Source organism: Trichosurus vulpecula, chromosome 3 (genome assembly GCF_011100635.1).
Source record: "Trichosurus vulpecula isolate mTriVul1 chromosome 3, mTriVul1.pri, whole genome shotgun sequence".
NCBI classification, from domain to species: Eukaryota; Metazoa; Chordata; class Mammalia; order Diprotodontia; family Phalangeridae; genus Trichosurus; species Trichosurus vulpecula.
In genome coordinates, this window is record NC_050575.1 from 81,613,039 (window position 1) to 81,637,731 (window position 24,693).

A 24,693-nucleotide genomic window follows, 5' to 3' on the forward strand; every position below is an offset into this window, starting at 1 on the left:
ACCATCCAGGCTGTCCTGGGCTGGAGCCCTGCTTCCCTTTGCTATTTTCTGGGTTCTGCAGTGCTAGAATTTGTTCAGAGCCATTTTTTATAGGTTTTTGGAGGGGCTCAGGGGGAGCTCACGCTAGTCCCTGCTTTCCAGCTGCCATCTTGGCTCTGCCCGGCCCCCAGATCTGCCTACTTTCAAGTTCAGTGAAACAATTCCTCTTTAATACCTCTAGCTCCCCAGCATAATGGGAAGGCACAGTCATTTTCAAATTCACACCCTCATGGGTAAGTGCTTAGGATGCCATATGGCTTATGTCCTGTAGTATTTTCTGGAGTACCTTAAGGAAGGCTGCTGAACAGACTAAGTCTTAGAGCAAGCTAGAGCAAATGACTGAATCCTTTTTAGCTCTGAAGTCATCAGGGTCCAGCTGTGACTCCTCAGTTTGGGAATACGGTGGCCACACAGCTCTGCAGCCTTGGCACTCGCCTCTCCAACGTTAGTTTGCATCTTTCTCCAGTCTTCTGCTTCCCTATATGAGCAGTGACACTGGGCTCCAGTGGGCAGCTAGGCGGCACAGTGGATAGAGTGACAGGCCTGGAGTCAGGAAGACTAGTCTTCCTGAGTTCAAATCTGACCTCAGACATTTAGCAGCAGTGTGACCCTGGGCAAGTAACTTAACCCTGTTTGCCTCACTTTCCTCATCTGTAAAATGAGCTGGAGAAGGAAATGACAAACCATGCCAGTATCTTTGCCAAGAAAACCCCAAATGGGGTTAAGAAGAGTTGGACATGACTGAAGTAACTGGACAACAACACCGGCTCCAGCATCCCGACTCTCTGAATCTTCTGCTTTGTAGAGTTCTCCTCATCACACGAGTCCCTAGCTGGTAATTACCCAAACTGTGGTCAACAGAAACATCATAGGGAAAGAAGTCCTCATGTTATGCCCATTACCTACCAAGTGGTATTCTGCTTTGGAACCAAGATCCTTTTGTGATTTTCCAGATTAACCTCTTTACCATTTCTGTACCTTTGTGGGAACATCTTTGCATGGGTCTCTATTGTTTAGGAATCAAGCAGCATAACCCAAGCTGGGATTAGGAATGAAAATCCCTAGTCTCTATTTAAAAATAAAAACACCTATCCATGCCTCTCCAACCCCTCCCCCACTCCCGAAGTTAGCTCTCAGGAATGTAGCTTTTGGGGAGGCATAGGACTATCCTTCTCCCTGGCTGTCTCAGCCCCTAGTTTAAGGGTAGTTCTGTAGTCTGGCCCATGTAAGTTATGTGTGTCCACAAAGGTCTGTCTACATGTGGCTCCCAGAGTGGCATGAATAGATATCTCTGGAATCCTCCACCCAACCTTTTCCAAGAGAGGCTTTGATTCTTTCCAGGAAGGGAAGCAGGACACGGGGGCCAGAGGCTGACCACCTTGCTCTCCTCAGAGACAGGAGGTACCAGGACAGAATTCTAGCTCTCTTGTCCCTTAGATAGTTAGTATAGGTTCGATGAGGAAGGGGGGCCCCAGCTAGATATCCAAGGCTTGACTCTCTTTCTGCCAAATGCCAGTTCCACAATTAACACACATATGTATTGTTGTTGCTGATGTCCAACTCTTCTTGACCCCATGGACCATACTTTCTATGGGGTTTTCTTGGGAAAAATATTGGAATGGTTTGCCATTTCCTTCTTCAGTGGATTAAGGCGAACCAAGGTAAAGTGACCTACCTAAGGTCACATAGCTAGTAAATGTCTGAGGCTGGATTTGAACTCAGGTCATCCTGACTCTAGGCCTAGCATTCTATCCATTGAGCCACCTAGCTGCTTCACATGTGTGCCTAGCACACAAAGTGAATAGCAAATAACCCATTTATCTTAACTGAGAGTATCAGAAATCAGAGAAGTTTTACAATGAGAATATAACAGATAATATATGGAGTGAATGAGCCCTCCCATTGAGAATGGGATATCTCAGTGGGGGAGGGAAGGAAGAGAGAGAGAGGAGAGGGGGGTGGGAGAGAGAGAGATAGAGAGAGAGAGAGAGAGAGAGCGAGAGAGAGAGAGAGAAAGGACGAAAGAGAGAGAGACAGAGAGACAGAGAGACAGAGAGAGAGAGAGAGAGAGAGATAGAAAGAGAGAGAGAGAGAGAGACAGAGAGAGAGAGAGAGAGAGAGAGAGAGAGAGAGAGAGAGACAGAAACAGAGAGAGAGAGAGAGAGAGAGAGAGAGAAACAGAGACAGAGAGAGAGAGAGAGAGAGAGAGAGAGAAAGCACCTCAGGTCTTACCCAAAGGGAAATTCCCCGAAGTTCTGAGTGTAGCAAACTGGCCACAGGGACATTATTGAGGTACCGGCTCCACTACCTATCAGCTTCTTCCCAGAGTCTTTTTCTTCCTTCAGGGAACTGAAAGAATCAGGAACTGCATGTTTTCTTTCTTGATGGTGGAAGCCAGAAGACCAGGATCTCTCTTCTCCCAAACTCTCACCAACTGCACCATCATGCAGGTAAGGAGTACTGAGTCATCGGTCTCCACCAAGGAGGAGAATCCCATGGAGCACATTAGACTAGGAAAGGGGACTGCTTAGTTGTGGAGTAGTTGACTCTACAAGGGGGCTAAGGGCTCCCAGAATCTGAGCAGAAACAGTAGGTCACGGGCAAGAGAAGTTTAATGGTTTAAAAGGTCATTGTTAAAATATTTTTAAGGTATGGAGGAAGCAATACTCATGAAAATTTCCCCTTTATATACATTGCTTCCTTGCTCATCAGCGCTCACCCATCCCCAGCATTCTTTGTAGCCCTGTTCTCTTTGTTGCAGTTGTTGCTTCTTCAGGGGCCATGAATGCTCCTAGACCCTCAAATTCTTAAGGGATCTGGGACCAATAGGACAAATCCACCCAGGAGGAGCTAGAGAAGTGAAGCAGGAGGGAATGGGGGCGGAGTGGGTATTAGGACTAGGGGGACGTGGGTAGGAAATCAGATGTTTAAAAATGAGAAAAAAGCATCTGAGCAGCTCCAAAGAGTTGAGTTTGATTTGGATTCCAATTATCTCAGGCCACTAAGTTTTGAATGCCACAGCTTAAATTTCTGTATCAGTTTTTGTGGGAAATGTGCTTTATCCAGCACTTGACTTGAAACAGATGCTCTTTGCCCTTGAAGAACAGTTGTACTGTTTTTTTTCAAATGAAGCCAGATTGAGAATGTGGGGTAACCATATTTTCACAAAACTATTTAGAACCAAGCAGAATGATATGGTGGGGGGAGGGGTAGGAGAAGAATGTGAAGTAATAGGAGCTCAGTTTGTCCATTAAATTCCAAGTGTGTACACCTGGACATGAAAACTGGAATGAGCTGAGGAAGATGGCATGGTTAAGTTAGCCTGACAGGCATTTAAAAACTGTAGATGGAGCCCTCAATAGTCCTGGTCCTTCTCCAGTCAGTGACCTGCTGGCCAGTACCTTGCTATTTGCCTCAGTCTTTCCCTCTTGCTTTAACCCCATTATTGTCGGGTCAAATCACTGCCAGGATTAATGAAGGGGTCAGAGTTCACAGAATGCAGCAAATCTGTTCTACTTAAGTGGCCAGCTACCCCCTCATAATGATAAAAGCTAACATTCCTATAGCACTTCAAGGTTTGCTAAGCACTTTACGTGAGTTTTCTCATTTGTCCCTCACAGTAACGCTGAGAGATAGGTGTTATTATTCTCCCTGTTTTACAGATGAGGAAACTGAGGCTGAGAGAGGTTAAGTGACTTGCCTAGGGTCATACAGCTAGTAAGTGTCTGAGGCTGGAGTTGAACTCAGGTTTTTATCACTCCAAGTTCAGAAGCCCACCTACTGCATCACCTAGTACTCCTTGAATTTTAGAAGTCTCTTACCCATAGTCAAGAGCTTTTCACTTCCATTTCAATGGGGCTTCCTCTTTCTTTGGCAGGTTTTATTTTCTCTACCTGTTGAGGAGTTGGAATGGCTTTGAGTACATAGCCAATGGTAGATCTGGTACCCATCATCTGAGGACTGGCCCAGCTGAGTCAGAGAGGCTCACAATTAGAAAGTGTCTAAGATCTAGGAGGACCTTTAGAAATCTGGTGTAGTTGCCCCATTTAATTTTACTTTTTAAAATAAGATTTTATTGATGTCTTTTGTTTTTTACATTATTGATAGTTTCCCCCTGTATCCCTTCTTCTCCCACAGAGCCATCCCACATAACAAATAGTATTTATTTAAACACAAAAAAGAAAAGAAAAAGAAGAGGAAAAAATTAACCCAACCTACCAACACATCAAAAAACTGTCTCATTTTACAGAGGAGTAAATCCCAAAGATGTTAAGTGACTTGCCTAAGGTAACACAGGTAGCACATGGTCATGCTAGGGAACCCAATCCCTTCTGAGAACCCACGTCCTCCAAGCCTAGATCCACTGTCCTTTCCAATGTGTCTGGCTGAGGATTTGTCTTTTTAGCCATAGCAATCCACAAAGACTCTCCACCAGGCCCTCAAAGGTCTAGGATAGGCTTTGACGATGGGAATAGACATACAGCTAAACTCACCAAATGGGTGATATAGTTAGGGCCATATCTAGGGATGCATCTCTGTCACAAATGTCAAAATGTGTCCCTCTCTCCAGTCCATTCCCAGAATTTTCATTTAGGTTAAATAAGCATTACAAAGCTCCATTGGCTCCATATTGCTAGGACAAAAATACAAACACCATTGCTTTGCTTTCAAAGCCTTTGATAATTTGTTTTTGACACATCATTCCAATCTGGTTGCACATCACTCTCTGTCACACCCTCCATAACTCAGAGAGCTAAGCCAGGCTGCTTGATTTGCCTTGTGCATGACATTGCATCTACTCCCTGCTGGGTCTCTGCACAGGCTGACCTCCATTGCTGGAATACTCACTCTTTTTCCCTCTGACTCTGGGACCCCTAGATCCCTTCATGATCCAGCTCAAGTGCCACCTTCTACAAGAGGCCTCTCGGAGGCCCACAGTTGTTAGTTAATGATGTCCTCCAAAACCTGGCATTGCTTTGGTTTTTTAAAATAAGTTAATTTATTTATTTTTAGTTGTCAGTATTCACTTCCACACACTTTAAATTTTCTCCTCCTCCCTTTTCTCCCCCTTCCCAAGACAGCATGTAATCCTACATAGGTTCTGCATATACATTCCTATTAAACATATTTTCACATTAGTCATGTTGTAAAGAATTAGAGTGAATGGGAGTAACCATGAGAAAGAAAAACATAAAACAAAACAAAACAAAAAAAGAAAATAGTCTGCTTCGCTCTGCATTCAGGCTCCATAGTTATTTCTCTGGATGTGGATGGAATTTTCCATCATGAGTCTTTTGGAGTTGTTTTTGGTCCTTGCATTGATGAGAAGAGCTAAGTCTATGAAAGTCAGTCATCGCACATTGTAGCTGTTACTGTGTACAATGTTTTCCGGGTTCTGCTCACTTCACTCAGCATCAGTTCATACAAGTCTTTCCAGGTTTTTCTGAATTCCTCCAGTTCATCGTTTCTTATAGCACAATAGTATTCCATTACATTCATATGGCACAGCTTGTTCAGCCATTCCCCAATTAATGGGCATCCCCTCAATTTCCAGTTCTTGGCCACCACAAAAAGAACTGCTATAAATATTTTTGTACATGTGGGTCCTTTTCCCATTTTTATGGTCTCTTTGGGATACAGCCTTAGAAATGGTATTAGTGGGTCAAAGGGTATGTACATTTTTATAACCCTTTGGACATAGTTCCAAATTGTTCTCTAGAATGGTTGGATCAGTTCACAACTCCGCTAACAATGCATTAGTGTTCCAATTTTCCCATATCTTTTCCAATATCTGACATTGCTTTGTAAATACATTTGTATTTACTTATCTATGGACGAGCTTTTCTCCAGTAGAACTTAAGCTACTTGGGAGCAGGGACTATTTCATTTCTGACTTTGTATCTCTAGCACCTGGCACATAGTAGGTGCTCAATTGATGCTTGTTAAACTGGATTGAATTTAGTTATGGAAGTTTAGAGATGTGAGATATCACTGTGATATCAGTAGTCAGTAAAGACTTCATAGGGAGATGCATCTTGGGTTGGGGCAGGTAAAGACGATAAGTGAGTGAAAACAGTGTACAAAGTCGTACAAAGGTAGGAGTAAGAGCTTGGGGAAATTCTCTTTCCTAATTAATGTCAATACAGTTCTTTTCAAATATCAAAGAAAGACTTCCAAAAATACCTATGCTTTATTAATTTGAAACTGTTTGATCAGAACTTCAATAAGTAGGATGTCAACAAGATTTCCTTTAAGGGAAGGAACTTTGTTAATTATTCCTCTGAGTATAAATACCAAATGAGGCATCACACAGGGGAAGTCACATGCATGCCAAAGATGTTTGCTTTAGTGTCATGGAAGATGTGCTGTGTTATGTCCAAATGGAAAAGGGAATCTCTGTAGATGGTGAGGTTATCCAGATTCTCCCATTTGCAGATGACATTACATAAGTAATATTGAGCCCCCCAGACATTTCTGGGTCTCTTCAATGAGGTCCATGACTAAACGGAAAAAATCAAGGGTATGAACAACAAATACTGCCCAGATTTTGACATGCAGTTAGGTGGGCGGTCCAATGAGTGAATACATTAGTACACATATGTAATTAGACTTTGACCTGGGCTCACAGCTGAATAGGAGGATGAGGAGGATGGTGGGCTGGATGTCTATTGGGAAATTGTGTCCGGTGCTTCGGTGCTTCAGTGCTCCCGTGCTCTTCTTTGACAAATCCTTGGAAGACAGGATGGAGAGGGAGAGGAAGCTGTTAAAATAAAAACCCCTGTGAACTGTTAAAATGGAAGAAACCCCAGGTCCAAAAGGGGGACCTGGAATGAACTAGAGTCCGTTCACAGCTTACAAAGACTACAAATGCATTTATTGTCTGGGAAGAAAAAGCTTGGGAGCTGGAGCAGTGAGACAAAGTTCACATCTGCTTGAAGGGCAGCAGGAAGGGATGAGGTATTTATCCATATTTGAGGTTTATGACTAAGTCAGGCTTAAGGGAGAAACACAATAAATTGGGAGGTCAGGTGGGAAGTGGGGGTCTAGGGAGAAGATATCCATAAATAAAATAAATCAGAAAGCAGGATGTTTGCTTCCCCTTAGATAAGTCAGAACCCAAGATGTTTGCTTTTCCCTCTGAGCTGGTCAAGGCTGGTTTCAGCAGTTGTAAGTATCTTTGAGTTCTGCTAAAGTTTACTTCACAGAGGATCACTAGTATGTCAAACAGCCTTGGGTATCAGAAGTCCTCCCAATGGCTAATTGTGTTACACAACTGTCTTGTTCCTTTGTGAAAAAAGGAAGCTCTAGCATATTTACTGGATTAGTACAAGCATTACAGAGCCCATGTTCACAAAGCCGAGAAGGAAAAAGAGGGCCTATCTCTAGCTACAGTTTGTCTTAGACCATGCCCTGTGGAACAAATGAGCAGGGGCTTATGTTGCTACTGGGACACAGAATTAATGTTCTCCTGCAACAAGGGTAAAAGGGAACAGAGGAGACCCTGTGGCTCCATTGGCCCTACTTCTAGTCCCAAGCTGGAACTGTACGTGAGAAGCTCATAAAAGATGTGGCCAAAGAGTTATTCAGCAGGAGCAAAGTATGAACAGACTTTTGTACTAGTACTAAAAGATGAAGAAGTTCTCTATGCAGAATTTGTGGGAGGGCATAGAAATGCAATGCTCAGGATGACAGTTATGGATGGATTGTGATGAAGAGTAGTGGAAGGAGGGCCCATATGAATGAGCTCACAGATTCACTGCAAGAGGGAAATATATTACACAGACATTGAAATAGATGGTACCTGTTATGTATTTGGGAAAAATTGATGGATCATTTAATGAAAAAAGAATTTAGACCTCCCCCCCCAATCTTATACTAAATATCCTGGGTAGATGGTAGACTTTTTTTGGAGGGAGGGAGTGTGGGGGAATGGGGATATCTTGAATCAGTGATTTACTTGACCTCCAGCTTTGACCTAAGGTTTTAGAGTTGCCTGGGGGCATTCGGACCATTGCCCATGATCCCATAGCCAGGCAGCAACAGGACTTGAATACAGGTCCTGACACTATGGCTGGCCCTCCATCCTCTACACTGTGAAGCTTTTCATATATGATAGGCATATACTAGAAGAAGAAGAAGAAGAAGAAGAAGAAGAAGAAGAAGAAGAAGAAGAAGAAGAAGAAGAAGAAGAAGAAGAAGAAGAAGAAGAAGAAGAAGAAGAAGAAGAAATGGAAAGAAATTAAAGAATTTATCTTAACTGGGGAGAGAATTAATTTTGTTTCAATTCTTTTTTAAAAATAAAATTCTCAATTTCATTTTATTTTTACAATTCTAAATTCTCTCCCTTTCCCCTTCCTCCACCCACCGAGAAAGCAAGTAAAACAAAACTCCTTACACATTTGTATAGTCAAGCAAAACAAATTTCTCTCAACTAGTCAAGAAAGAAAAAAAGAGAGAAAGGAAGAGAGAAATAGTGAATGAGAATGAACAGAAAATCCCAATGGGAGTGAATTAAAATTTATTTGTCAAAATTAATTCATTTAAATGTAAATAACTGCTAAGACACTTGGTGGTAATGAGGTTCAATGGTTAAGTTTTAAATAAAATATTTAATTAAGTACTGATGAATTTCAGGTGACTTAAAGGTAATTTAATGCCAAAAAATAATTGTCATTTTACATCCCTGGCCCTTAGTTTCTCATTCTGTTAAATGAAAGGACAGACTGGATGATTTCTAAGATCCCTTCCAGCTCAAAGCCTGACTGGAAAACTGGGCCCTACATGAACCTTTCCCCAAACACTAAACATCTTCCTTTTATAACCATCCAGCCCTATAGTCCTTTCTGCCACTTAGAACTAGTGACACCTCCAGGTTCTTTAAGCACTGTGCCTAAAGCTTCACAGTGACCATGAAACAATGATTCTGAACTTATAAGGTAAAAGGTGATAAGAGCTTTGCTGTGATAGGAATGCCGGCAGAGGCAACCAGTGTTTAACCTTCTAATCTTTCTAGTTCCTTACTGATGCTTTTCAGACCCTTGAGGAAATTTGCTTGGCTCAATTCTAGTTCCTGGTGGCAGCAGTTGCAAAGGCGAAAGGAAAGGGGTGCTAGCATTAATCCCCAGCCTCAACAAGACTCTGCAGGTGGAGATGACCATATGGGAGGCATATTATATGCATCTTAAGGTGTGGAAGGAATGAACCTAATTCAGTTGTCCCAGCTCAGCTAAGAATAAGGCTGGTGACCTACAGTTGAGAAGAGTAAGATCTCAAGTGTAGTTTATGCTGCCTCATTGGAAACTGGTGAGGCTGTGAGGCTAGCTCACAGCTGAAAGCTGTTGATTAGCCCTAAGGCATATTGGCCCAGGGAGTATCACTCTAAAAGAGTGATGAGGTTTCTTAGAGGAACAAATGGCAGCAGGGGTGCCACATAGTGGAGCTTCAAGTGATGGAAGCCTTGCAGAGTAGCAGTAGCCCAGTGACATGTGACTAAAGAAGGTAAAGACCAAAGTGGTGGCAGACCAGTGAGCTTCCAAGCCTCGACAGGAACAGAGGTGAGGCGGGGCAGCAGTAGCAGGGAGTTCCGGGACCATGCCAAGGAGCTGTGGAAGGTGGAGCCAAAGAGAGAGCTTGAGTGGAACCATGGACTCTCAGGCAGAAGCTATCCATTTGCAGCCATCACTGAAGCTTAAATCCTCCCATGCCTTAGAAAGTTAGTTTGGGAGAATGACCTCAGGGAGGAGATCCTTAATCCTTCTCTATTGGTACATAAGTCTGTGGGATAATGTCCTAGCCTGTGTATGGGATTATGAATGATTCTATTGCTTGACTTTTCCCTGTTATTTACTTTTCTACTCTGTCTCATTTAAATACTTTGCTACTTATGTTTTCGACCTGGTCTGTTCAGTAAAGTCGGCATCAAACTGTATATTACTCCTGCATGGAACCCAATAACCTATAGGAATTCCAGAGTGAGCAGAATACATATGTCACATGGGTATCAGAGAGGTCATCCTGATTTTCATTACCCTGAATTATAGGAACATAGAATCATATATTTTAGAGCTGGAAGGGACCTACAAGGTCATTGAGTCTAACCTCTTTCCCACATTTTACAGAATAGGCCACTAAGGCTGAGAACTATTAAGGGCACTGGCTCAGGATTAAACAGAGAATAAGTGTCTGAGGCAGGTTTTGACTGTCATGTCTTCCTGACTCCAGGTCCAGTGCCCTGTCACCACAACATAATGCCTCTCTGAAGATAGACACGTTATACCCAGACTGAAGGGGTGAACTCCTCTCCTGTTGTTTCAGTCTTGTTACCGTCTTGTAGAACAGGGCTTGGGGATCTAAACTCAGGCTTGGAATGCTGAAGACTACAACAGATCAGAGACGTAGCTTTGCTTACATTTCGATTTCATAATCTGGAGATGTTGCAAGTGAAACCTGACAAGGTGAAAAGTTTGGTATTGGGAAACAGGAACTTCATAGTCTTCTCTGGCTACTATTATTTAATTCTCAGTTAATAATAGGTTCAGTGAGACTACCATGTGCCCTGCCTCTTACACCATACTGCATGTCTTTCATTTGTATGTATTAAGCATATTGCTTTATTACATGGGGCTAAATAATGTTTTATTAATCACACAACCTTGCTTCATGTGCCAAATGACAGAGTTTCCAGGGCAAAGAATTGGAGTAAAAATTGAGAGTCAGTAACTCTTAGCCATAAACATTTCTCTCCAAATTTTGATCCAGTAATGGTGTCAATGCAATTAAAAAAAAGCCCCAAGGCCCATTCAGCTTCCACCACTGGCAACTACTAAGCCTGGGACTCCTGGCCTAAGCCTTATAGGATTGATGCCTGTGGAGTCAGAGGACCTAGATTCAAATTCTGCCTCTCATGCTTACTATCTGTGTGAACTTTTGGCAAGCCACTTAACCTAATTGGGTCTCAGTTTACTCATTTATAAAAATATGGATTAGATGAGGTGTCTTCCAGCTAAAGATCCATCAATCTCTGGCCTCTGAAGTCTCTTTTGGCTCTAAATCAATGATGTGACCCTCCCAAAGAAGGGGATTTTGAGAAGAAATTGGACACCTATATGCCCCAATTCTGCCTCCAAAAGCATCCAAACACATATGTCTTGCGAAATGGAAAGCAAGTGGCACTAGGCTCATGTGGAGACAGCATTCAAGGGTTGTGGGCAAACAGCTCCCCCTAGCAAAGGAACACAGCACGCCATCCTCAAGGAGGGAGGCCTGGCACTCCATCAGGCCCAGAGAAGATTTCTTCTAACAGGATTCAGGAAATTAGTTATGTGGGTGCTTCGGTTTTTTTAAAAAAAAATCTGTCTTTTCTATTTTTTTTTAACACTACAGCAAAGCAAACACTGCTGTTTCCACGTGTGCAAGTTATCCCAGGAGGATCTGTTGATATCTTCCAGCGTAATCCAGTTTAGTTCAATTCAGTGCAACTCAAGTCAACTCAATTCAGTTTATCTTTATTAAGCACCTATAATGTGCTCAGCACGGTACTAGGTGCTATAGGAAGTAAAAGAGAAGTATAAGTTCCCTGTCCTTGAAGAACTTACAGTCTTTGTGGAAAGATGAGACAAAAATCTATGAGATAGTTAAATAACAGAGCAAGGCAGTATGTGGTCACATGCCAAGGTGAGTGATACAAATAGTAACTACATGGACATTCAGAGAAGGGAGAGAGCAATGTGGGTCAGAGTGGTCGAGGAAAGCACAGCACAATGGAAGGAGCCATGGATTTGGAGCCCGAGAACCTGGGTTCTAATATTGGCTCAACCACTTACAACCTGTGTGACCCTGGGTAAGTCACAACCTCTCTGGGATTCAGTTTTCTCATCTTTAAAATGAGGGGTTGGACTAGGTGACTTCTGAGGTGCTAGCTCTAAATCTATGATCCTAGTACCCTCTCATGAAGTAGGATTGAAATTGGGCTTTGAAAGACTGGTAGGATTTGAATAGGCCCGGAGGAGGGAATGGGGCTTGTCTATAGCAGCAAAGACATACAAGTAGAAAATGGGCAGGTCAGCCTGGGGGACCATCATGAGAATGGTCTGAATGGAATAGGTTTTCCTAGGGGTTTGGTGAGACATGAAGGTGTAAAGACAGGTTGGGTCCATACTGTCAAATACTTTGAATGGTAGATTAAGAAATTTGGGCTTTATCCTATAGGCAACAAGAAACCATTATAAATCTTTGAGCAAGGAACATGGCTAGCAATGACTTATCTCTGGATTTTATCCAGCATGAGGCATACAAAGTAAAACCAACACTGAGGTGGGACTCACTATAAGCAAAGCCAATCAAAGGTGCATGTAGAGAAAACATGGTCCCTATGACACTTGGCAATTGTTCTACCCCACTCCTTCCTTGTGGCAAGTCTCTGTGAGAATACTGACAGCTAGGGATGGAGCGATGGGCCATGGCCTCGAGCAGCGGTTTTCAAAGCACAAGTTCATATGGGGCAGTGGCACCGTGACATAAGGTGATACTATATTAGGGAACTAAAGTATATTACCTAAAGTGTGGTCCATGGACCCCTGAAGGTTCCTGAGACTCTGTCAGGGGGTCTGTGAGACCACAACTCTTTTCACAATAATACTAAGACATTATTTGTCTATTAAAATACTATTTCCTTTTCAAATTACATATCTGCGCAAGGCTATATTTTCTTCATATAATTCAACCAAAAGAACATAGCAACAGACTGAATGTAGAAAGCAGATTTGAGACTACAACTATCTTCTATTAAGCCAGACATTAAAGAGATCTGTGAAAATATTTAAAACAATGCCTCTTTTCTCACTAAATTGTTTTTGCTTTGGAAAAGAGTTATTTTTCATAAAAATGTTGTCAACATAATAGGCTTGTTATTTTTAATGAATTGATATTTTTAAAATTTATGAATTTTAATTGCTGATATGGTAAATACCAATAGAAATCACCCATATGAACAAAAGCTCTTTGTGGTCCTTAATTTTTAAAAATGTAAGGAATTCTAAGATGAAAAAGTCTGAAAACCATTGGCCTAAAGGATTAATCCTTAGGGCTCTTAACTAGTGCCTGAAGGATACTTAGAGCCCTTTCCTAGTTTTTGGCATTTATGTTCACTAGGATCAGTGGGTTCCTGCTTCAATAGAAAAAAACATATCTTTGCAAGACTAATTTTCCTTATTCATACAACTGGGTCATACAAATATCTCCAGTAGCTCCCTATTAAACCGAGGGAAGTTTAGACTGTTTTGACTGACATCCAAGGCTCTCCTACATCTTGGGGGTCACCCTACTTTTCCATTATTTTCTCATATTACTCTCCTCTAGTCCCTCGGTGATCCAGATAAACTGGACGATTTGCCATCTCTCTTCCCGTTCTCTCCTGTGCACCCCTTGTACTATCCATTCTCTGGATTTTTTCTCACGCTCCCCCTATACTGTAGAACGCTGTATTTTCACCAATTAAATTTTCCCTGATGATATCCTCTCTATTCTTTAAAGCCCAAGTCAAATACCATTTTTTACATTATATGGGGTCTGGACCTGGAAGAACATGTAGAGATCAGTTACACTTGCCTTATTTTGCAGAGGAAAAAAACTGGGGTTTCACTGTGATTGCCCAAAGTTACACCAGTTAATATGTCAGATCTGAGATTCCAGCCTAGGTCCTCCAACTCAAAATTCTGCTCTCTTTTCACTATGCCAGACTAGCTCAATGAAACCTCCTCTGAAACCCCAGGTTGAAGCTCTTTCCCCCTTTAGATTTCATGTAAGTAACCCTTTTTCACTTCTCATGGACTTAACATGTTATAGTTATCTGTATATGTGTTTCTACAAACTCAATGACAGAAGCCATGTTTTATTTAATCTTTATCTCCCCTAGTATTCAGTGTGTACTTTGCAAATAGTAGGCACTTAATAAATGTTTATTGAATTGAACTAAATTAAATTAAAATAAGCCCATCTGCCAAGGTGTTGGGAAATAGCCTTTAGAATTTAAGCTGGAGCCTTTGGAAGCTTGGAGTTTTCCTCTGTGTCTTCTAGCCCTGGACATGGATACTTTCAAAAAATCTCCCTTCCAGTACTGTGAAGAGGTCTCAAGCGGAGGTGGTGCCACCCACATCTGCTTGTACATCCTTTCTTACTTTGGGCTAGGCTTAGAGCCCATGTCAGTGACCACCAGGCATCTTTCAGCACAGTTCAGTCTGCAGGGCATCAGTGACCAGTGAGAATACATGCAGGTCTCCTGCCCATAAAGTTATCCCCAGGCTCCAATTGTGAACTAGCTACTACTGAATCTCCCACTCCAGGATCAGAGGGGAATTTAAAATGTATTTAAGTAGGTACTGGAGAGTACTGCAAACACTGACTCCCCCTGCCCAAAACAAACCGAAACCTCAAACCCAAACCAAAAAACCAAAATCCTTATCATTCAAGGTCTTTCAGAATTTGGCCCCAACCTACCCTTCTACCTTTCTCTTCTTTTCACTATCACCTCCAATCCATTCCCACCACAAACATATTCCACATTAAGCATCTCCCCTACCCCTTGTCTCTGTAGTGTTCACTCTAGTCACACTGCATATCTCTGAGGTGGGCAGATGAAATCTCTGAGACCATGGGGACAGGCTGATGACTCCTGTGCTCCATGGATATTTCATTTCCTCTGGGCATGAGCTTTCTTTCCTAAGAGCCAGGCACAATTTCCAATCCCCTAGTGTCAGAGCCAAGCAATCAGCTTCCTCCTGATTCTTTTCCACACCAGGGTTGCCAAAGTCCTTCAAAGAGGGGAACAGCCTTAGTCCCAGAAAACAAACCAATTTAGAAGCTCCAGGGTAGGGTAGGAACGAGATTAATAAGAAAATCACACCACAGAATAGTACTAAGTCACAGTATTCATCAGAGCATGTGATGGCCCCTCTGTAACCCAACCATTTATTTAAAATGACATCAGAATATGACAGTCCATTAATAAAAAACACACAAGTTCATATGGAGCAGTGGCACCATTATATAATTTTTATAAAGTATCTTTTTTTCCCCCTTCTTCATATTACAATTAGCTACTGAGCCAGAGGAAGCCTTTAAAGATGGTTTGGTTCAAGATCGTTTGGGACCTGGGCCAATTGCTTAACCCCAAAGTTACCGGGGACCTCTTGTTAACTTTCTCAGAGGGTCTGCCATGGCTGATTTAGCCAAACTAGAAACGTAGCTGAGTATCTCAGGGGTATCCCTTCCCTAAGCATTTCAGGTAGCTTCTCAGACCTATGATGGAAAACTTCTGAGATAGATGTGAGGAGAAGGAAAGGACTGTGTGTGTGTGTTAAAGAAAAAAGGGGCAAATCTAAGGCTGTTGCTCTGTCAGTTGGCAAAGGGGGAAAGCATAATAGGTCTAGAGACTTAGGCCCCAGATCCTGGGTTCTTTGCCAGCTAACTGTGTGATTATGAGCGAGTTACTGCCCCTCTCTGGCCTCAGTTTCCCTACTGTAAAATGAGAGGGTTGGAGTAAAATAGCTATAAAGTTCTATAATTCTATGGTATTTCTATACCACAGCAACCATGTAGCCTGCCTACTGCCCAACATACGAAACGCAGCAAACTTGCTCTAGCCTACTGGCACAAAGAGCTCCTTGGGGAGGTTGGGACAGAATGTATGCTTAGCTACTCCTCAGGAAGATGCTCTAAGGCCCCATGACCCACAGTTTCTCCTATCTTTTTATCTCTAGTGGTTACTTAGTGCAGTGCTTGGCACATAGTAAGCATTTAATAAATGCTTGTTGATTGACAACCAGAGCTGTCCATTAGGCCTGTGGTTTGAAACAGTGAGTGTATGGTAGAGTTCGGCTGGACATGCAGTGGGAAAGGGATCTTAAGCCACCATGCCTCTTAAATATGCCTAAACTTTGGAGTCTAGAGTTGAGGTGAGGAGGTGAGGGAAAGGACTGAGACCGAATACAATGTATAGAAAGGCAGGAAGCAGGAAAAAACTCAGGAGGATATCTAGGTCAAAGGCATGAACACTGACCTCTATTGGTATGGTTTCTCTTGGGATCTAGGTGGTTCTAAGGAAGAAGGGAAGGAAGCAAGGAAAAAAGGAAGGGCAAGATTTTTTTTCCTTCTGTTCTCCTATATGGTTCCTTCCCAGGACTTCAGTACTGCCTAGGTCTCCTCTGATATGGTACTGTTGTATAAACATATAAACTTTCCCCTATTTCTTGGGCAGGCTATGACTTCTTTATCATCCTTTTAAAATTTTTTATTAGTCATTTTCTTAAAATTTTAAACAACTGTTAAAAAAACAACAACACAAAACACAAACCTCAGTAAAAATAACTCACTATATGATACATATACCCAAATGGTGCGATACTTTATATAATAAAAGATGAAAATAGTCACTTTCCATAATAAAAATAAGTTCTATTTTTTGTTTATTTTACAATATACTTAATATTTCTCTTCTTCTTCTTCTCCTTCTTCCTCTTCATTCAAAGTAACAAGGTCCCATGTTTGACATCCCTATGGAGCCGATGTCTGGCAGTGCCTGCCTCCTCAAAGTGGTGGAGACTTGGGGAAGACAAGATTAGGAACATTTGTGACACCCACACTCCACATGTCTCTCCAGCTCCTCCACAAACGAGGAACCATCTGTGCACTGGAAGACATATTTCCGCCGCTTGCTGCGTATGGGAACGCAGCATTGGGAGCCGCAGCTCCCACGGCATTCCATCAGGGGTACTTTAGAGGCTGTGGCACATGACGCGTAGCCCTGCTGCCGGCGGATCACCTCTCGAACCACCTCCCCCTGGCATGGGCTCTCTGTAGGGACAAAGGAGGCGGGCACAAGCTTGGTTAGGGTGCCCAGATGGGCATGATAATCATTTTGAAATGACAGTCTGAAGCTCTGTACATTCTTTCTTGGAGACCGGTGCCATGCCTGGGGGTGGTAATTGCCATTTGTGGGTAGCAGGGTGCATGTCTGTCTCTTCTGCCTCATCTTTTGACCCAGTTTGCTACCACCAAACAAGCAATGCCTCCTATTCTTTTAAGCTTAATCTGATGATCAAGGTAAGATGGAGTCAGTGCCCCTAATCATGGCATTGGTTAGGGAATTAAGGAGAACATGAAACTCAAGTTCCATTAAGTGTGCTATAAATAGTCCCCCCTTTTTCTAAGTAATTTTCATTTTAAATCTTATTTTCATTGACATCTTTTGTTTATATCACTTTCAATTCTGAATATAGCCCTCTTCACTCCCCTGGCTAGTGAGTCAAAGAAGAAAAAGAAAAAAATATCAGACAACACTAACTACCACATCAATCTGGCACTGAAGGCCATTTTCCACACCCATAACCTCTCTCCCCCAGCGGGGAGAGGAGAGGCAATTTTTTTTTAAAGTATAATTTTGTACTATTTATACAAATAATCTGTGAGTTCCTGGGGAGTTCCTCAGATTTAGGAATTCCCTCCACTAATGCAGATTGCCTAGGAAACATAAAGGTTAAATAATCTGTCTGAGGTATCATACCCTATACTACAGTCCCTCTCTGCTATGTACAAAGACTGGGTAGTAAATACAGCTGTGGTTCTCCTCTTAGTGGAGGAAGGTTGTCTGACTGAAGGAAAATGGTGACAGGGCCCTCTGGAAGCAATCAAAGTTTCTGGGAGGCAGAGCATATCTTGAAGTAAGAGATGCCAATTTTAGAGAGAGAGGATACCTTTAAATTAGTTCCGATTATTATTGGCACTAACCAAAAGAAACAATTTACAATGAGAACATGCTATTCTGATTCTCCATCATGGAGTAGAAGTTACCCTGGGCCTTCAAAGATCATGTGATGAAGGGTATAAGCCTTGGCATGGACCACACAGAAAGGCTCCAAATATGGGCCAGACTATAACTTCAGAGAGACTTCAATAGGACGCTTGAGCACATATTAATCTAGCTACAATGACTTAAAAACAATATCTTCAGACAGAGACGTGTTCTGGTCTGTTTGGGTGGAAGGAACACACAAAGACTAAATGATGGAATCTTCAAGAGAGAGAGAGAACCTGACCAACTGTCAAATTCTTACAGGGTCAATGGCAGTTGGGATTGGCTCCAGAGATGCTATAGGCTGGCTCCTCAGGAAGGGCATCTCACAAGTTCAGATTCATTCTTACTCAGTAAATTTTCTTTAACAGCTGTCTTAATCAGCTAGTTTCTTGGCTTTATTTATTTACAGATTTTTTTCTTGTAAATTGTTTATTTTTTTGTTTATGTTTGCTTATTTTTATTGTTTATTATATATTATTATAGGTATATAATGTAGTATATTATATAACATAAAATATAGTATATAATATTTTTATTATATTTTTGATATTTATTATATTTTTATTTTTGTTTTTTATTTGTGAATTGTTTACATTTTTAATTTATTTTTTGTTTGTAAATTTTAAGGACCCAGAGGATTTCTTATCTTTGTGTCTAAAGCACAAATCAGGAACTTGATAAATGTCTTTTGAAGGCACTCTTAAGTTGATGTTATGTTTTTCTAAGACTACCTAACATCCAGATCTTTCTAGTGCTTCCGTGGGCGGTGAAATCCTAGATCCTGAGGTAAGCTTTTAGGTGGGGTTTTAAACAGCTTATAAAGATCTCCAACTCTTAAAACATCAAATGCCAAGGAATGGAAAACAAAATGGATGCCCATTGATTGAAGAATGGCCAAACCAATTTAGGGACCAAAATGTAATAGACTATTACTGTGCTGTAAGAAATGATGAATAGAGAGAAGTATGGGAAGATATATACACAACCTGATACAAAGTGAAGTAAGTAGAACCAGGAAAACAATATGCACATTAAGTAAATGGAAAGAACACCACCAACAAAACAACTAAAACTGAATGCTGTGAAACTATAATGGCCAAGGCTGGCCACAAAGAAGAGACAGAAGACACCTCCTCCCAATTCTTTGCAGAAGTGGAGGACTATGGGTCAGAGGTTTTTGATTGGTTCTTTAGTTTGTTAAACTTTTTTTCTTTCTCTTATTCTTTATTATGAGGGATGGGAATGGTTGGGATGGATACAGTGGGAAACAAAGGTGATGAAAAAACAAAAGATAGCTGTAATAACTCAGTTTTTAAAAGAGTTAAATGCAAAAGAGATCCCCTTCATCCACCTAGGCAGTGTGTCCTGAGTGATGTTCTCCCCGTCCCCCTCTTTCTAGTCATGCCCCTCCCTCAGACCCCAGGAGCTCGAGGACAGCCCACCTCGTTCACAGTGCTCCCCACTGAAGCTGGGCTCACACACGCAGTAGGGCTGCCCCCTCTCAGAGATGTGGCACTGCCCATGGTAGCACTTGAAGTCCCGGCAGGGGCTGACTGAGTCATTCCTCCGGTCACAAGAGGCTCCCACATAGCCCTCGGCACACTTGCATGTGTATGTAGAGCCTGAAGCCACACACTTTCCATGGACACACCTGAGAAGGAAGGTGGTTGGGAATGAAAGAACAGATACTGTTGTCAGTAGCACCCATCATAGGTTGGGTGACTCAGAAGGCCTTTCAGAGAGCAAACAGCTCAATCCTGGAGCCCAATTTCTGGGACGAGGATAGGCCTTAAACCAAACTAAGCACAATGAAGCTTTAAGAGTTCCTTAAATAGGAATTTATTATATACTCTTATATACTAGAAATTCTTATGTACTAGAACTGGGAGTAAGCACAACTGGGATGCCTAACTTCTTCCCCAGACTTATAGATAAGAATGTTTCCTGTCCTTTAAAACAAACAAAGATTAGTAAAACTTAATGCTGGACAACAATGCAACCACTTAAACATGCATTGTAACTGTTTACATTTAAATAAATTCATGTCAATGTATAAAATTTCTTAACAATTGTTCAGTCTCCCCTTAAGTCCCCATCAGGATTCTTTGTTCATTCATCCATTCTTTGCTTTCCCCCTTACATGCTCACAGGGTGTTCTCTAGTCTTCTAGTTTTGTTTTTATTTTGTATTATTTCATAAAGATTTTTCCAGATTTCTTTGATTCCTCATATTTGCAAGTTTTAATGGCACAACATTAAGGTACCAAAGTTCATTAAATTAATCTCTTGCCATTGTCAGTCAACAAGCATTTATTAAGGGCATACTGTGTGCCAGGCACTGTACTAACAAGCACAGATATTTTGGCTCTCTCATGGTTTTTGTAGTTACATATAATGCTGCAATGAAAATCTTTGAATGGATGGATCTCTCTCTCTCTCTCTCTCTCTTTCTCTTTCTCTCTCTCTCTCTTTTTCTCTCTCTCAGAACATATTCTCAATAATGGTATTCATGGGCCAAAGGGTAAGACAATTTTCTTTGGTAGCTTTTACTTTGTATTCCCAGGTTGCCCTCCAAAAAGATTTTACAAGTTTGTAATTCTACCAGCAATGAATGAGTATATACTTGTTTCTCCATAACCCTATTAGCATTGTCTCATTACTTTTCATTATTTTTATTTTTGTGAATTTGATGGGTGTAAGTGGTAGCTTTTAATTTGTATCTTTGGTTATTGGTGAAGTTGTGGTTTTTTATTTCTCAAGAAAATACTATCAATTTGTGTTTCCTCTTTGGAAAATTGTTCATGTCTTCTGACCATTTATATATTCTGAACTGGAAGATATCTTTGTTCATCTTTAACAATTTCTCATATATTTAAAGTGTCAAATTTTTATCTGCCATATTTTCTATAAATATTTTCTCCAGTCTGTTATTTTTCTTTTAAATATCATGTGTTTCATTGTACACTATTTCCTAATTTTAATGATTAAAAAAAAATCACCTCCCTTAATGGAGGTACGTACGTTCTCATCAATTTTCTTTCATTCTTTTTATGGTTCTCTTTTATATTTGTCCATCATCCAGCCAGTATAAAAATGTAAGCTACAGGTCTAAATCTATTTTCCACCAAATTACTATCTATTTTTTCCAGCACATCAAATAATAATTCTTTTCCCTGGATTTTATTTCCTATAGGCTTATCAAACACTAATCTCTTGCTCAAATCTGGTCAGATATCCATAGTACCTATTCTACTCTACTGATCTACTTCTTTATTGTTTGTTCTATTTATTGCATAGTTCTTTGTAATGTGTGTTACAATCTGGGAGTGCAAGATGCCCTTCACCAGTTCCCTGCCTCCCCCACCCCTTCCAATCTCCCAGCATGTCTCTTAATATTTCTATGGGTTTGTTTTTTTCACACAATGGAAAATCATTATGGTTTTTTTCCTAGTTTGATAAGAAAATTCCTCGGTATTTTAATTGATATCGCATTAAATATGTAGAGCAGTTTTGGAAATATTGTCATTTTTTACTATGTTAATCTTACTCATCTATGAACATTGAATACTTCACCAAATATTTAAGTCTTCCTTTATTTCAGTTACTATTTGTCAAGTTTTTCTTATGCAGCTCATGTGTATTTCTAGGTAGGATAATTCTCAAATATTTTTGTTGTTGTTAAGGTACATGGGGTTTCTTTTTTATGATGTTTTCTTAGTCTTTATTGCTAGTAAACGAGAACAGAAATGATTTTATGATAATCTTGCACACCAGATCCTTGATGAACTCATTTGTTGGCCTTTTTTTCCGTTGAAACAACTGAATTTTATAGCTGTACCATCATATCTGCAAATAATATTTTGACCTCTACATCCGACTTCTTCTAGTTAGGTTAATACCTCTAATAACATTTTTCTTGTCTTATTGAAACTACTAGAATTTCTAGTACTATGTCAAATAAAAACACTGGAAGTAGAGGTCTTGTTTTGTGCTTATACTAGTGGGAATGCTCCTAATATTTGTCCATTGCATATTATGTTGGCTCTTGGTTTAAGGTAGTTATATTTTACCATTTCAAGGAAAAATCCTGCTATTTCATTACTTCCTAGTGTTTTTTATCATGAATGAATGTTGGCTTTTATAATTTTTTTTACATATATTCATGTTTAAAAAAAAGTTTTTGTTAGTGTCTGCATTTTATTTTGTTAATAGTTTTTTCCCCTCCCTTATTCTTGAACTAGCCTTGCATACCTGGCATAAAACCTTCACGGTCATAAAAAATAACTTCTATATGTGTCTCTCTTACTTTTAAATAACAATGGAGAAGAGGCCTCTTCTGCAGTTATTTGCAGAGCCAGTTTAAAAGTTACATAAGGTGCCTGATCTAATCAGTTTTTAAACTCAGATCTGGATTCCTCACTTTGACCAACCATATCAATTCACTAGATGTGGCTCTGAATGACTTCTGGCTATTTCTTAAAATTTAGTCCATTTTTAAAGGGTGACATTTTGCCGTCACTGAGTGGCTCTGTGTGTATATGTGTAAACCCATGTGCATGTATTTCTATATATATCCATCCATCTACCTATCTGTCTGTCTGTCTGTTGGTCTGTGTATTGCTGCCGCTGCTGCTGTTTGTCTATCTATCTGAAACAATGTGCCAAGAAATCCTTGAATAAATATATGGCTCCTCCAAGTCTTCCTCCAAGGACAGCTTTGAGAGAGATAACACTCATTTGGAAAGATAACTTTTGGTCCCTTAATTAAAGAATAAGCCTCATTACCTTATTAGTCATACTTTGTAGGCCAAGTTTTTCCTGAATTATAACCACTATAATCAAAGAGCATTCTCTCTCTGTCTCTCTGTGTGTCTCCCTTCTCACTTTCTCTTGTTCACCCCCCCCCTTCCTCTCCTGTCTGCCTAAGTGCCCTGAAGAGGGGAAGGGGTAGAGGTCTCACACAGATAGAGAGAGAGGCAGGACTGTGAACCCTAGGGAGAGTGCACCAGGTCCAATGCACCTGGTCTCCGAGAGACTCACCTGTGGCCAAGACAGGAATCTCCAACTTCTTGGTCACACAATGGCCCCGTCCAGCCTGGGTGGCACTCGCAGACCACGCTGCCCTTATCCACAGAGCGGCACATGCCATGCTTGCAGATGGTGCATGACCTGCAGCCAGGAAAGACGCCTGGGGACTGCTGGGGCAGGGCCTTGAAATCCTGGAGCTCGTTATTAATGCGGACATCATGGATACAGCCATGGAAGCCACCCAGGGTTCGGTCTGTGCCCTGGCGCAAGGCTGAGAGGCCTGTGCTGGTGGGTATTCCTGGAGAGAGAGAACAGAAATATAGCTCCCTCACACCTGGCCCCAGCCCCTGCCATTCCAAGGCACTCACAGAAACATGGATTGAACATAGGATTTCATTGTTCAAAGAAAGTCCCAGATGAGGAAACTCCCCCTTACCACTGAATATTCACACTTTTGCTGAAATTTAGTCTTAGGGAGTCATCAAAAACACTGAGAGAATAAGTGAGTTCCCCAAGGTCACATAGCCAGTATATATCCGAGGCAGGACTAGAACCCAGGTCTTCTTGGCTTGGGGACCAGCTCTTTATCCACTAAACCTCTCACCCAGGGTAATACTGCAGTGAAAAGGTCCTAAACTCTATCACCAAGCTTGTTTTACCCCCATGCAAAATGCGGCTTATTCTCCATTATTTGGGAGCTAATTCTCTAATCTGAGTAATTGGGCTCCATCTACTTTTGCATATCCTATTTTAACTAATTCTTACAAGTGACCCCCTCCAAGGTAGGTGAGAGAAGCATTCTTATCCTCATTTTACCAATAAGTAATCTCAGGTTTGGAGAATTTAGATGATTTACCAAAGCCTTTAGAGTAAGCGTTAGACCTGAGATTAGAACCCGTATCTCCTGACTTCTAGGCCAGTGCCCTTTCTGCTACATAACGAGGCCTTTGTAGCCAGAATATAAAGGATCGGTTAAGAGGAGAAAGCAGAAACTGAACCTAGCAGTTTCCAATTTTCAAAATCCTAGTTGGAAATCTCAGTCTGACACTGATTCTGAGTCAGAAAGCTCACTTGCTACCAGGGTGAAAACGATGCCTTTTTCTTGCACTCCCCTTCAGGCCAGCTCCTGCCAGGCTCATTCTATCATGATCTTCATGGAAGCGCAGAAGTGATCTGGTCATATGTCATTACTTCATTATGTCATTACATTATGTCATTCATAGTTGCTGAGATCATAACACGGGAAGCTGGAAGCATGGAGGAGCTGGGGGAGTGGTAAAGTATACCTCTCCAAAGGGCAATGGGGCATGTCTGGAGTAAGTCTGAGGGACACCCTGGTGGATAACTTGAGGGAGCTTGTAGTCTCTTAGACTACAAACTCCTTAAGGGCAGAGCGTATGCTTTGTTTAAAGTTTGTATCTGCCCCAGTATGTTCCTGTACTTCTCCTTGGCAATAGCTTTCCTGCTCCAGAGAACCACTCATCCTGGGGTCCTGCTCAGCTGATTGGTGCTTGCCTCTCCTAGACAGGAAAAGCCTCAGCCACGCTTCACTTGGCTCTAGATTCTCCTTTTGGCCAGCAGCCTTGCCCCCTTTCCTTCCTCCATGACCCCTCCCCACAGAATGCCTTTGCTTTTTTTACTTATATCCCCGGTTCTTAGCAGACAGTAAAGGTTTAACCATTCAGTTAAACATCTATCAAGAAGCATTTATTAAATGTTTATTTTGTGTCGGTCAGTGGTGACATGGGAATTTATATATGTGTGTATGTATGTATATAT

The 24,693-nt window shown here is 41.3% G+C and overlaps 1 protein-coding gene across 1 annotated transcript in view; it reads right to left on the reverse strand.

The window, feature by feature from the left end:
• Window positions 1-16,544: 16,544 nt before the first annotated feature.
• SLIT3 (slit guidance ligand 3) overlaps window positions 16,545-24,693 on the reverse strand; it is a 792,609-nt gene continuing 784,460 nt past the window's right edge. Inside the window, exons 34-36 of the mRNA XM_036752562.1 lie at window positions 22,927-23,212; window positions 19,330-19,538; window positions 16,545-16,887 (exon numbers count right to left, since the gene is read on the reverse strand). Coding sequence (XP_036608457.1) covers window positions 16,652-16,887; window positions 19,330-19,538; window positions 22,927-23,212 — 731 coding nt within the window. The 3' untranslated portion in view covers window positions 16,545-16,651. The remainder of the gene's footprint in view (window positions 16,888-19,329; window positions 19,539-22,926; window positions 23,213-24,693) is intronic.